Below are 13323 nucleotides of genomic sequence, written 5' to 3'. Positions count from 1 at the left end.
CAGCCACCACTACGGCACGGCGGGCGGGACTTCCGGCTCACCGTTTCCCGGCAACCACTCGGGAGCCAGGACTTCCAGAAGGTGGGGCGGAGCGGGACAGCGCAGTGGTCACGTCGCGAGGCCCGGCCCTCCGCGCATACATCTTCGCGCCCTTCCCGCGCTGATTGGTTGACAGCGCCCGGCCCGCAGTGGGGCGCGGCTGCCTGCGGCCGTTTCCCGGGCGACGGGCTGTCGCCTGCCATGGCGTGGCTAGAGGTGGTCTCCGAGAGCGGCGGGCGGCGGCACCGGGTTGCGCTGTGCTCGCTGACGGCGCTCGGGCTGCTGCTTCTGGGCGTGCTCACCTACGTGCCGCCGCTGCTGGTGGCCTACCGGAGCCACGGTGGGTAGCGCAGGGCCCCCAGGGCGTCCCTTCCTCGTCCTGCTCTCTCCTTCCCTCTGACCGGCGCTGCTTCTTCTTCCCTTCCAGGCTTCTGGCTGAAGCGGAGCAGCTACGCCGAGCAGCCGAGCGTCCGCTTCCGGCACGAGGTGCTGCTGGTGGGGCAGATGGAGGGCGGCGGCTTCGTGGGCTGGAGCTCCTTTCCCGCCTGCAACCGCCTCCTAGGCGACCGCCTGCGCGTCCCGCTCGTCTCGGTAGGCGCCTCTGAGCGCGTGCAAAGTGCCTCTTGCTGGGGCGGCCAGTGGGGGCGACTCTCAGGGCATTGACCGCGGACGGGTTTCCTCCCTCCAGTAGCCCTTAAGATCCTCCGGTAAATAGGAGCCGGGCATGAGCAGCCTTGACGATGATGACTGCTGAGCTCAGGCTCTCTGCGGGCTCGGAGTTAACAGCAACTATAGCCACAAAAGAGTGACTCTTTGCCCAGCTGGAACCCCCGCCCAGCTCCCAGTACAGTATGTTCTCTCTACGATGAAAGGCTGAGTGGAGGTTGCTGGTCTACAGAAGCCTTTTCCTAGAAACACCTCCTGGCTGCCCTTTCTCCTGGTTTCCAGGTGCGTTTGGAAGAACATCACCTGCTCCCATATCTCCTTCTAAGTTAGGAAGTGGTAATGGCAGACTCAAGGCTGTGCTACTCCTGTACTGTCTAGATGAGAACGCAATTTTCTCAGCCAATAAAGACCCCTAACCTCTTCCTAACCCAACTGGTTTTCAGTAGCCAGGGTAAACTTTGGCCCAATTTGCTGCTGGTAGCCAGTTCATTGGTGCCAGTTCTCTCCTGTTTGAATCAGAGTGCACGTTTCCCATATCAGAGGATGAAACAAAGTGACACTGATTGAAGTTGGAGATGATTGAATTTCTGACACCTCAGACTGGCCCTGTGGTCAAAGCTGTGGCTCGCAAGTTGAATAGATGAGTGATTTTATCCACAGAGTGTATTGCAAAATCATGGAAGTGGGTAATCGAGGCTTCAAGTGGGGTTCAACTGCTTTTCCTAGGGCAGTCACCATCTAGGATGACTGCACTGGGTGAGCCAAGACGGAGATGGTTGCTGCCACAACCCTTTAAAATGAATCTGTTTGGCTGTTGGTGTGAGGCAAAAAGTGCCTGTGCTCTGCTTTGTCTGCCTACAGCAGGAGACTTGCTAATGAAGCAGTGGGAGGAAGTACGGTACCTGAGAGCAAATGGGCTCATGGCTGTCATGCCACTGGTTAATTAGGCCATAGATCTTGATGGGAAATCAGTGACTCTCCAGATGTTGCTGGCATCACCCCTTGATGAGAGTCCTGTAACATCTGGAGAGTCAGTTTGCTCCATGGGTCTTTGGCTTCTAGGTCACTGATTTCAGCAAATCTGACATGATTATGGAGGCCCCCAAATCCCAAACTTACTCTGAACAACCAGCATTAAACTGGATGACTTGAAGGCTGCCTCAGAGACCAATTTGAACCTGAGCCTTTTGTGGCCAGGCCAGAACAGAGGGACTGGGCAGGTGGGGGCCTACTCCAAGTTCCCTAGCAAAGGCAAAGGGGAAACCTTTGGTAAAGAGTATTGAACATTTCCCATCTGGCCTGGGCTTATCATCAGTTTTGCATGATCCTGTAGGTGGCTGTATTCTGCCATTGCAACAGTGCTTTGGTGCAGGCACCTTGGCCTATATTGAATCTAGCATCTGTATTGGGGTGCGTGTTTCCTCTTTACCTGGCATTGCATCTGTGTAGCTGACATGTAATTGAAATTATTGCTAAGAAGTTTGCTTTAATAAAAGTTCCTGTTATGCTTGCTAGGCTAGAGAGGAAGACTCAAATCAAGATGGAATGATGGACCTGTTAAATTTTCGCCTGGAGCTTCCACTTCAAGCTACAGAGCAAATAGTTGGGATCCAGCTCATTCTGACATTTACCTATCAGTTGCAGGTGAGTGCCACAAGCCATAGCTTTCTAGGTGCCACTCAGTGAGGACAGGCAGCCTAATCCTCTTACTTGCTGTGGTGATGGCGGCTGCTGTTTCATTTACTCAGTATCCCATGCTCAGCTAGTAGAACAGCTTTCTATGCAGGTTTTTTGGTGAGGGGAGGTCATGGTAGGGGGGAGTTAAGCCTCCCTTCCCCAGCTGTGACACATGCACACAAACTGCAATTAAGCTTTGGTATTCTGAGTGTTATGTTTGTATCACTTGTAGAATGATTAAGGCTGAGCCATAAACCTTTCCTTTTCTCTCTCCCCCTCTATGCTCCCATTTCAGAGAATGTCTACATTCGTGATGCAGTGCATGGCCTTTTGGCAGGCCTCTTCCCCTTTGCCAGGGTCAAAGGTCTTTGTGAGCGGAGACCTGAAGCTTCACCAGAGGCAGCCACTTAGCCATACTGGGCTGGACAGCAGATATAATGTGAGTGGCCTTTTACATTTCAGTCCTTCCAAGCAGTTTTGTTGCCCTTTGTGATGTCTTTTCCACTGCAACTGATGCTGCTGGACTCATGCACTAATTGCAAAGTGTGATCATGCCAGTAAAATGTGCACTGTTTGATATTCAGGTTATACAACGGAGGAGATACTAATTTCACATAGCGTTCACCTAGGTAAAGGTAAAGGGACCCCTGACCATTAGGTCCAGTCGTGACCGACTCTGGGGTTGCGGCGCTGATCTCGCTTTATTGGCTGAGGGAGCCGGCATACAGCTTCCGGGTCATGTGGCCAGCATGACTAAGCCGCTTCTGGCAAACCAGAGCAGCGCACGGAAACGCCATTTACCTTCCCGCCAGAGCGGTACTTATTTATCTACTTGTACTTTGACGTGCTTTCGAACTGCTAGGTTGGCAGGAGTAGGGACCGGGCAATGGGAGCTCACCCCGTCACGGGGATTCGAACCGCCAACCTTCTGAGTCCTAGGCTCTGTGGTTTAACCCACAGCGCCACCCGCGTCCCTAGCATTCACCTATGTCACAACAATTCACCTGTACTGTGGTATTGCCAAGCAACAATCTCATAAAAGGCTAAAGAGACTTCAGAAAGTCTAGTGATCTCTTTGACCACCACCCATTCTAGCTGGAGCATGTCTAACCTGAACAGGAAGGGGTATTGTTAGGGCTGAAGCAGGCAGGGGCCCTTCTGGTCTGCATAACTCTTATCTCTTGCCTGAGACTTACATTGTGTTGCCTGCCCCAACATGTCTGTTCTTGTTTTTTAATACAAAGTGTTCTCACTGTGACAGGTATCTGTGATCAATGGTACAAGCCCTTTTGCCCAGGACTATGATCTTGTGAACATTGTTGCAGCATATCAGGAGAGGAATGGTGAGTTTGCATTATGCACAGTCCTTTCTAGGTTAACTGATACTTGTTTTTCACCAGCTATTTCAGAATTATGACCAAATGCCTACAAGGTCTTTGTTGTTTCCTTTGCAGTCACAACAATTTTGTCTGGTCCCGGCCCTATCTGGGTGGTTGGAAGAGCACCTGATGCACCGTTTGTGGTCCAGACAACCATCCACTACCCAGTGGAACTGATCCTATATCCTTTGGCTGCCAGGTGGTTGTAGTTTGGCCCGCTTGGTCTCAGTCTGGCATGAAAGTGGTGGAAGCTGTTTTGAGCTGTGCTTGGCAATTGTGGCACTTGGTAGGTAGTGTGCTACAATCTGAATGTGGAGAATGTAGCTGCTGGGTTGGACCAATAGAGAAGAATGCCTGATGAAGAATTCCATGAAGCTTGCCTTGAGGCAAGGTGATGTCACTGTAGACCACCAAAGGTGGTTGATTGAAAGAAGATTATCTTGAGTAGAGGAATGAAATCAAGAAAGCATCCAAAATAGGAAATGTTGTAGCTGTGGTTGACTTCAACTACCATCACATAGACTGGCTACATATGTATTCCTGTCTTGACAAAGAGATAAAATTTCCAGATACCTTAAATGAGTGTGCCCTAAACAGTTTGTCATGGAATCAACCAGAGGGGACAGTGACCTGGGATCTGATGGTGCCCAGCACCCTTGTGCAAGATGTAAGTGTTGTTGAACCAGTTGGGAACAGTGACCATAGCGCTATTAGTCAGTTGCCAGGAAAGTCCAACACACAGTCACTTTTGACTTCAAAAAAAGAAATGTCCCTAAAATGTAAGTATTGGTAAAAAGAAAGCTGATAGGCAAAGTTAAGAGGGTCAAATTACTCCAAAACCCTTGCGAGTTGTTTAAAAGCACTATATCAGAAGCTCAACTGGCGTGTATATCACAGATCAGGAAAGGTACCCTGAGGAGCAGGAGTATGCCAGCATGACAAAGGAGTCAAATGTGTGTCAAAAGAGTATGAGACGGTGGAGAAGTTGAATAAATTATTTGTATCTTCGTAGAGGAAGATAATAGGAGAGATCCTAGGGTGTGAATTTAGGTACTGAGGCAGATGGCATTGATGAGAGATGTAGATTTAATAGACAAAATAAGAACTGACAAATTCATCTCAAAAAGAATAGTATAGATTTGGAAAAGGTTCACAAAAGTGCAACCAAAATGATCGAGAGGATGGAGCAACTCCACTGAGCAAAGGTTGCAGCATATGCATAGCATGGAGAAAGTGAATAGAGGAAAGTTTTTCTTCCTCTCACATGAACTCATGGGCATCTAGTGAAGCTGAATGTTAGAAGATTCACGGCCGATAAAAGAAAATATTTCTTCACGCAGCACATCATTAAACTCGCTCCCACAGGAGGCAGTGATGGGCCCCAATTTGGATGGCTTTAAAAGATTAGGCAGATTCATGGAGAGCAAGGCTATCAGTGGCTACTAGCCTTGATGACTCTGTTCTACCTCCACTCTCAGAATCATTATGCCTCTGAATAAATTGCTGGGAATCACAAGTGAGCAGCATGTTGCACTGCTGTCTAGCTTGCAGGCTTCCCACACGCATCTGCTTGGCAGCTTTGAGAACAGGATTCTGGACTAGATAAGCCGTTGACCTGTTACAGAAGGCTCATCTTATGTTTGTAACTTGTATTTACATAGGGATGGGAGTTTTCCTTGTGTCTCCTATTGTTTATTGAGTGTTCTCAGCCACCTTTCTTCTAGATGCAGATCTAATCTCTCACTTTGCTGGTCATATGTGTTTGAGGTGTGTATTCTGAACTTGTGTGAAGACACTTGAAAATCGAATTTTCCTTGACTCTTGCTACATATCAGCCAGGTTTCTGGGAGATGATTAAGTTTGCCTGGATTCAGTATGTTGTCATCCTGCTGATTTTTCTTTGGATTTTTGAAAGAATAAAAATATTCCTTTTCCAGAATCAAGTGCTAAGCACAGTACCAGTAACACCAGTTCCCCCTGGATTGTCATATAAAGAGCACCAGTCCTGAACATGCTCCTAAAAATACCTAAAACTCCAACAGGATGAATAAAAATCCCATGCTTCCATTTTTTTCTTCAGCAGCTTTGCACATTGAAGATGAGGAGGCACCTGTGTGTTTGTGGTCAAGGCTTATTGCAAGAGTGAAAAGAACTCTGTATGTCAGTTCTCTCTGAGCCAAGTATTTCCACTTGAGGTGCTATTTGAGCAGCATATTGGGAACCTAATTTGCTGCCTTGCATTTTGTCTTCAGTTGTATATGAAACACTATCTGCACACACCCAGATAGTGGCTGAAGGAGCTTCAGTTGATAATGAGATACACTGTTTTAAGTAAATTCATTCTCTTTAATACTTTTATAATGGATTATGTTTTGTTATTTCTGCACTGAATTTCAGGCTTGCAGGTTTGGTTAATCCCCTGTTGTTGTAATCCTACATAGGGATTTTAACATAGAAACAAACACAGCTGTATGAAAAGGCAGCAATAAAATTGCATTTCCAAGAAGGCAGCATTAGCTGGTCTGTTCAGTCTGAGAGGACAAGGGTAGGGAGAAGCCTACCCACCTCCCACAGCAGAGCAAGCATGCCTGTTTGTACAGTTTAGTTCTCACTCTCCAGCATGTTCCTAGGGTGGTTTACAAAAAAAGTTAATGTTGAAACAAATGTTAAATAAACAGTGAAACACCACAAATTAAAAGCATTTAGCAGACATAAAACAAATGCAAATCATGAAAGTAATTAACAGAAGATTTTAAAAGCCTGGATTTTGTTTAGTGTTTTGGTTTTTTTAGCAAAACTGTCTTCCCTGGGTGTCAAAATGACATCCTGGAAACTTGTGCCTGGACATAAAATGGTGTATCCTGGTGAGGTATTTTCAGTTTCTTGTCCCCAGAAGATTCCTATACATAGCTAAATAGTGCAAAGGAGGCAACTGTGGAAATTGTAAAAAAATTGTTCCAATAGGAACAACGGCAAGGGAAGCATAATAACTTTTATTAGAATCAACTAAAATGTTACAAAGTAGTGAGCAAGACTGAGTTCTCCAGAAGTCTTCTGCAACAAAGTCATTTGCCACTAGAATGAAAAAATAGAAGGGGAGCAGGCACTGTTTGTAAAACAGCTTTAAAATGTAATGTAGGCTCAATTAGGCTAGAACTGTGCATTACTGGAATCAGCCAGCACTCCACCACAGAGCAGAATTGGCTCTTCTGTAAAACCAGCCATCCAAGCCTAAGAGGCAGGTTCTTGTTGGGTTGGGTTGTTGCTGATTGGTTAACACAAGTACAAAGTAAAGATTACATATAGGCATTAATCACTAATAGATTAAAGGCTGGGAAAGGAAGCACAGAACTAGACAGGCATGAAAACCTCCTAACTAAAGTATAACCAATGATTAATATATTAAGACTTAAACAATTACATTCCAATAAGTGTGGTCAGTTAAGCATTAAGAACAGGTCAAAGAAGTGGGCTGAACATTCTGGGATGATGAGGGAATGTCTCAATATTGGAACGGTGAGGGAGTGTCGGTGTGTGTAGCATCATGTGCAGAACTTGGCAGCGAGGCTTTCCCATCATGCCACAGTCATGTGCAGAAGCAAGTGTGTAGAGGCAAATGTGTAGAGGCAAATATTCCTATAGGTTCTGATTGTGGCCAGTGGTGTTTTCTAGGAACCATAGGAAGCTGCTTTATATTGAGTCTGATCCATCTAGCTTGGTATTATCAACTGGAATCTTTCCCAACCCTATCGTGGAGAGGCTGGGGACCGATGCTTTGCATACAAAACCATGTGTGATGCCACATCCTTAGACTGTGCTATAGTTTAGCATCTCCCTTTTGCCTTTAGTCCATTTTACTGTTAATGTTTTATGGCAGTTTATGAGGAAAGTCAGTCTCTGCTCTTATTGGTTGCAGCCAAAAGGCTGCTCAGGACTGCATAGAATGTAAAAAAAAAAAAAATGGCCGGCGTCCCCCCTCCCCCAAGTAGAAGGGCATTGCCGTTCAATTGTGCGTACCTCACGCCTTGTGATATGTGGGGCGGGGCTTACCTTCCCCCCCCCCTTATTCAAGTTGGCACCCCTGCGAGAAAGTATTTTATATACTTTTATAAATGAGCAGTGGGGGGCAGGAAGAGAGTGATGGGCAACTACAGCTGCCTCGTTTACATTGGGGGGGGAGAGGCGGCAGGCTGCACTTTGCATTGCTGCCTCGCCCCCGTCCTTTCACGGACTGCAAATCAGGCGCCAAAGCGCTGGCCCAGCGTCCTAAGGCCTTCGCATGCATGAGGCCCTTAGGAGGTCTACAAGCAGCCCTGCAAGGTAGACCCGATCAGTGTCGAGTCTACTTCCTAGTCCATTACAGGTTGGGGGCTACGGTCGCAGGCTGCACGAAGCAGCGGGCCTGGTCTACGCGGCTCCTTGCCCTTAAAGCCGCGACAGCGTGCGCGAGAAAGGCGGGTCAGCATCCCGAGTCCAGCAGCCTTGTCGGGAGCGCACCGACGCGGAGCGTCCGCCTCCCCCACGTGTTCGTAGCGCCGTCGGGTTCCTCCCCACTCCGCCCGGTGTGGCATCCCCGCCTCAGGCATTGGGGGCCGAAAGGCCGGCCACGCGTGGTAAGCGAGAACCAGCGCCCCCGTCGTCCTCGGAGCTCTCGGCTGATGGGCGGAGATGGAGGATGGCGGAGCCTGGACGGCGCGCACCACCTTGCAGGGGGCTGGCCTGGGCGCAGAGCCCACCTCCCGCAGAGGGGGCTGCTCGGCCTCCCGCCCTGGACCGGCCCCTCCTTGGCGCCTCCCTCCGGCGGCCGCTCCGGGACGCGGCGGCGGCGGCCACGTCTGAAAGCGGTTCATTGTCTGTCTGCGGAGCAGCGGCGGCGGCACCTGGAGCGACCCGGCGAGGGCAGCAAGCCAGTCAGCCAGCGCGTCTCGGCCCCCAGGCCCCGCCTGCCCCCTGTTTTCAAACTTCTCCACGTCTCGGAGGAAAGGGCTCGTGAGTCTTGGCCGAGGTGAGCAGCCGAAACGGGGCAGCCGCGGGGACTCCGGCCCAGGATGGCACCTGGGGTTTCTGCCTCCTCCACCGGGTTCTCCCGGGGGCAGCAGCAGATTCCCTCTGCTTGGCCGTCTCCCCCCGCCCGCCCGCCCTCGCTCTCCTCCACTTCCACTCATCTCATGCGGGACCGGAGAGTCAGGCCCGCGCGGCGTCGAGGACATCGAGGTCTGTGCGCCGCCAAACTTGGAGGCGCGGCAGGCGTAACTCAGAGAACGAAAGAAGCCGCGACGGCCTTGGAGCGCGTGCAGAGTGCGCCCTTATCCAAGCAGCGTCCTTTTGGCGGACGGCGCGGCTGAAGCCCGGGCGCATCTCAAGCAGCCGCCCTTAAGCTCTCGGGTCGGGAGAAACGTGCATCGCTCTGGGCTTCCTCCTGCAACTGCCTGCCTCGCTGCTTGGCGGTGGGTGGCTCACTTTGGCACAGCTCCGGGGTCTCTTCCTCCTCCTGGCACTGGTTGCAGTTGGTATCCTTTTGCACAGGCTCTGCTTGGAAGTTGACTCTGACTGGGTCATATGTCAAGGGAGAAGTTATGCTTTACTTGGTTTTTTTTTGGGGGGGGGGAGTGATGGTTACTTGCATTTTCTGCACAGATTGTGCAAATGAACTAGAACTGTACCCTATACTCTGCCTTGAGCTCCTTGGAATAAAGGTGGGATAGAGCTATGGACAACAAATAAATACTTAAAAAACAGTTTTGTCCATCTCTGGATCTAATGGTCAGGGGTCCCTTTACCTTTATGTTTACTTGCCGATCAGAAGGTTGCGGTTCGAATCCCCGTGATGGGGTGAGCTCCCGTTGCTCAGTCCCTGCTCCTGCCAACCTGGCAGTTCGAAAGCACGAAGTGCAAGTAGATAAATAGGTACCTCTCTGGCGTTTCCATGCGCTGCTCTGGTTTTGCCAGAAACGGCTTAGTTATGCTGGCCACATGACCCGGAAGCTGTACACCAGCTCCCTCGGCCAGTAAAGCGAGATGAGCTCCACAACTCCAGAGTCGTCCACAACTGGACCTAATGGTCAGGGGTCCCTTTACCTTTACCTTTTTACTCATTTAGTATAAGTACTTCAAAGCCAAAGGAGATGAGGCTGACCTTTAGCTCTTGTCCCCTCCCCACAGTATCTCCAAAATTAGGCTGAGAAAGACCCCTGTTAGTAAACTGGTGAACCTCTGTGGAGACCAACCTTTGCCAGTCTGGTGGTGCCTTCCAGATGTTTTGAACTACAAGTCTTTCACCTTGCCTATGCTGGCTGGGGCTGATGGGAGCTGCTGCAGTCCACTAGTCCCTGCACACTTCCCCCTGCAGATTAGAAGACAAGACACATCTAACTGTTTTCAAAAGATAACTTGAGATTTTCAGAATGCTAAATTGAGCTTTGGGTCTTGCATTCTGTCCTTCCACACACAGCAGAATACAATCAATGTGGAATAAAGACTGCCTCCATTGCCCTGTTTTCCCCCCACCCGAACAGCAGTGTGTTTGTTCCAAACTCTTTTGTACTCTCTGAGCATCCCTATTGTCTCATCCTCCAGCCTGCTGTTTTTCATGGCTCTCACTGACATGCATATCTGAACTGGTTAGTCGTTTCCGGGCGTTATCAATACAATATGTATGGCAACCCAGGCTGTTACTTGTTTGCATGCAAGATCCTTGTGTGTCATTGTCATCCTACTGAAAACTGAACAGCTCCCCCTCTCTTTTTCCTCCAGTTGTGCTCTACTTCAGCCAGAATGGTGAGGATCCGAATATCCAGCACTACAGTTGCAATCTTCCTTGTGATTCAGACAGGATTTCTCCTGTTTTTGTGTGTTCAGCATGGTGGCTTTATGTCTCAATCTGAAGAGAAACCACCCCAGGTGCACATTCTCATCCTCTCCTCCTGGAGGTCAGGGTCTTCCTTTGTCGGGCAGCTCTTCAGCCAACACCCTGATGTCTTCTACTTGATGGAGCCAGCCTGGCACGTGTGGGTAACCATGTACCAAAACAGCGCCAAGGTCTTGCACATGGCAGTGCGGGACCTCATCCGGTCAGTCTTCAAGTGTGACATGTCAGTCTTTGATGCCTACCTGCCCTGGAAGAGAAATGTGTCAGATCTTTTCCAGTGGGCAGTGAGTCGTGCCTTGTGCACAGATCCTGTTTGTGAATTGTTCCACCGCACTGATATCACCAGCGAAAGTGCCTGCAAGGCTGTCTGTGGGAAGTCCCCCTTCAGCAAAGTGGAAGAGGCCTGCAAGAGCTATAGCCACGTTGTCCTGAAGGAAGTCCGGATCTTTGACCTCAGAGTGCTTTATCCTCTCCTCACTGACCCCTCCCTGAACCTCAAAGTCATCCACCTCGTCCGTGACCCCAGAGCTGTTGTGAAATCCCGGGAGCAATCAGCAAAAGCTCTTGCCCGTGACAATGGGATTGTCTTGAGCATGAATGGCACAAAAGTGGAAGATGGCCAGTACAAAGTCCTGCAGGAGATCTGTAGAAGCCACGTTCAGATTTATGAAACAGCAACCCTGAAACCTCCAAGTTTTCTGAAAGATCGTTACTTGATGATCCGGTTTGAAGATCTTGTACGAGATCCTTTAGTGGAAATTACAGCAATGTATAAATTTTCAGGTCTTCAGCTGACCAGCAAACTTGAAAACTGGATCTATAATATCACCCATGGACAAGGGCCAAGTAGGAAGAGGGAGGCCTTCCAAATCACTTCCCGAGATGCAGTCAATGTCTCCCAGGCATGGAGGACTGTTCTTTCGTTTCAGAAAGTCAAGCAAGTGCAAGAGGTTTGCAAGGGTGCCTTAAATATACTCGGATACCAACTTGTAGATTCTGAGAAAGAACAGAAAGATTTGTCATTCGATTTAGTGTTGCCACATCGAAAAAGTCAATTCAGCTGGGCATCCTTTAGTGAAAACTAGGGGAAGTATGACTATCTGTAATCTCTTCTTCGTTGCCCAGGTAACTGGAAAATATTTATTTTGATTGCTGAATTCTGTGCTTTTTGCCATTTACATAAACTAGAGCAAATGGAATAAAGGGGTGATATGTAGTTTGCAGAAATATGTCCTGTTGGATCAGTCATTGTACCACACTGTCCTGCTATAGCTGTAGGTATCAGGAATGCCTTTTTTATTTAATAACAATGTAGAACTTCCAGAACCTGCATTATATTTGACATAATTCTTCAATACAAAATACTTTTCCTTTGCTTCTGAGAAAAGGGCAAGAAAGTAACTATGGTATTCTGGGTTCTGCATTATTTTTTAAACAAACTATGTTCACATGCTGGGCTGTCAAATTACTGATAAATGAGCTTTGGTCTTCTTTGCTCATGTTAGCTAACCCTCTGAATGGCCACCTTGTTTAGGGTGGAGGAGTTGAAAGAAAGCCCAATGTTGCTGTTCAGATGAACCATTTGGCTGCTGTCTGCTCTGGTGACAGACAATGGGCTGGTCCCTAAAATCATTATATATGTGTTATATATACGTGTGGGAGAAATCTCTGTATGCAGTACTGAATGCTCACTTCTAATGAAGGCCATCACTGAACATGTAATCTTTTGTGCTTCATAGCTGCTAAAAAAATAGCGGGGAGAAAAGAAGGATTCTGCTAGAGATACACAGAAGAAACTTGGGGCTTATTCTCTTCTTTCTCTTCAAAATTAAAATACTGCCATTGGATTGGACAGATGACTATGCAAAGACTACGCAAATTGGACAGATGACTATGCAAAGATTGTTCAATGCTTCTTAATGTGGCTGCCATATGCAGGTACTTTGGAATATTTCTCCAGAGGCACTTGCTGGTTGCTTTCTTTCTAACTTTGGCTGGGGTCCTAGCATCTGTTTGTAATGTCATTGAGCTGACCATGGGCCTCAGATATTTCCCCAGAAGGAGAGAACCTGCACCTATTGGAGATTTCCTTCCCCGTGAATGGAGTTCCTCAGCCAAAGGCACACTTCACTGTGCAGAGCCTGTACTGTTAATCCAGAATCCAAATTGCAGAGATGTGGGAATGGGTCCCACCATCCAGGATCCAGAAGTGGATGGGGGGAAGAGCAGTGGATAGTTTCTCAAAAGTGGAGTGCTGGGAATCAGTTGTGCCTCTGGAAGCCCCCGCTCCCCACAGTAAGTCACGATTTGGAAGCTGTACAGCTGAACCACAGGCTGGGATGGGGGTTGGGAGTGTGTGGGGAAGGTTGCGTTGGGGGGGGGGGAAGTAATCTTTTCCCCTCACACATTTATTCTGCCATTAGAATGGGCTCTGGGGCTCCCTTCCAGTTCAGGTTTGCGTTGGGGCTGAATCCCACTGCTTTGTACCTTTGTATGTTAATAAAAGTTCTATTTCCATGCGTCTGTGGTGAATTCTCACTTAGAGAACCATTTGCTAATCAGGTTTCCATGAGGAAGGCCAAATAGATGTGACCAAGATGTGACCCCTCCCCCTTAAATTGGGGGGGGGGGTTCCAGACTGAAGGGAGGGGGGATGCTTCTCAAATCATAGATATTGCAGAGATAAATGATTAA

At 48.6% G+C, this 13323-nt stretch overlaps 2 protein-coding genes across 4 annotated transcripts; both read left to right on the top strand.

Annotated features, from left to right (window-relative positions):
• Positions 1-104: 104 nt before the first annotated feature.
• TMEM231 (transmembrane protein 231) lies at positions 105-6122 on the top strand. The gene is made up of 7 exons (XM_053399784.1): positions 105-379; positions 467-630; positions 2221-2349; positions 2678-2821; positions 3644-3725; positions 3837-3947; positions 5595-6122. The coding sequence occupies exons 1-7, from the start codon at positions 241-243 to the stop codon at positions 5768-5770; spliced, it is 945 nt and encodes a 314-aa protein (XP_053255759.1). The 5' UTR covers positions 105-240; the 3' UTR covers positions 5771-6122.
• A 2553-nt stretch (positions 6123-8675) lies between these two features.
• LOC128419288 (carbohydrate sulfotransferase 5-like) lies at positions 8676-11786 on the top strand. 3 transcript variants are annotated; one of them, XM_053399777.1, is made up of 2 exons: positions 8676-8766; positions 10515-11786. In XM_053399777.1, exon 2 carries the CDS (start codon positions 10536-10538, stop codon positions 11712-11714), a length of 1179 nt encoding a protein of 392 aa, XP_053255752.1. In that variant the 5' UTR covers positions 8676-8766; positions 10515-10535; the 3' UTR covers positions 11715-11786. The 3 variants fall into 3 exon arrangements, with proteins under 3 accessions (XP_053255752.1, XP_053255753.1, XP_053255754.1); XM_053399778.1 differs by lacking the exon at positions 8676-8766 and adding an exon at positions 9203-9267; XM_053399779.1 differs by lacking the exon at positions 8676-8766 and adding an exon at positions 9280-9457.
• The last annotated feature ends 1537 nt before the right edge of the window (positions 11787-13323 follow it).

This window comes from Podarcis raffonei, chromosome 8 (genome assembly GCF_027172205.1).
Source record: "Podarcis raffonei isolate rPodRaf1 chromosome 8, rPodRaf1.pri, whole genome shotgun sequence".
Lineage (NCBI taxonomy): Eukaryota > Metazoa > Chordata > Lepidosauria > Squamata > Lacertidae > Podarcis > Podarcis raffonei.
This window is presented reverse-complemented; position numbering and strand designations above follow the sequence as displayed.

Bases quoted from the DNA above. Each gene is read 5' to 3' on its own strand.
- TMEM231 (XM_053399784.1), top strand. From the start codon at position 241: ATGGCGTGGCTAGAGGTGGTCTCCGAGAGCGGCGGGCGGCGGCACCGG. The intron at 2,822-3,643 runs GTGAGTGGCCTT...TCACTGTGACAG, and splicing joins GGCTGGACAGCAGATATAAT to GTATCTGTGATCAATGGTAC. The intron at 3,726-3,836 runs GTGAGTTTGCAT...TTTCCTTTGCAG, and splicing joins AGCATATCAGGAGAGGAATG to TCACAACAATTTTGTCTGGT.
- LOC128419288 (XM_053399779.1), top strand. From the start codon at position 9,338: ATGCTTTACTTGGTTTTTTTTTGGGGGGGGGGAGTGATGGTTACTTGC. The intron at 9,458-10,514 runs GTGGGATAGAGC...TTTTTCCTCCAG, and splicing joins TTGAGCTCCTTGGAATAAAG to TTGTGCTCTACTTCAGCCAG.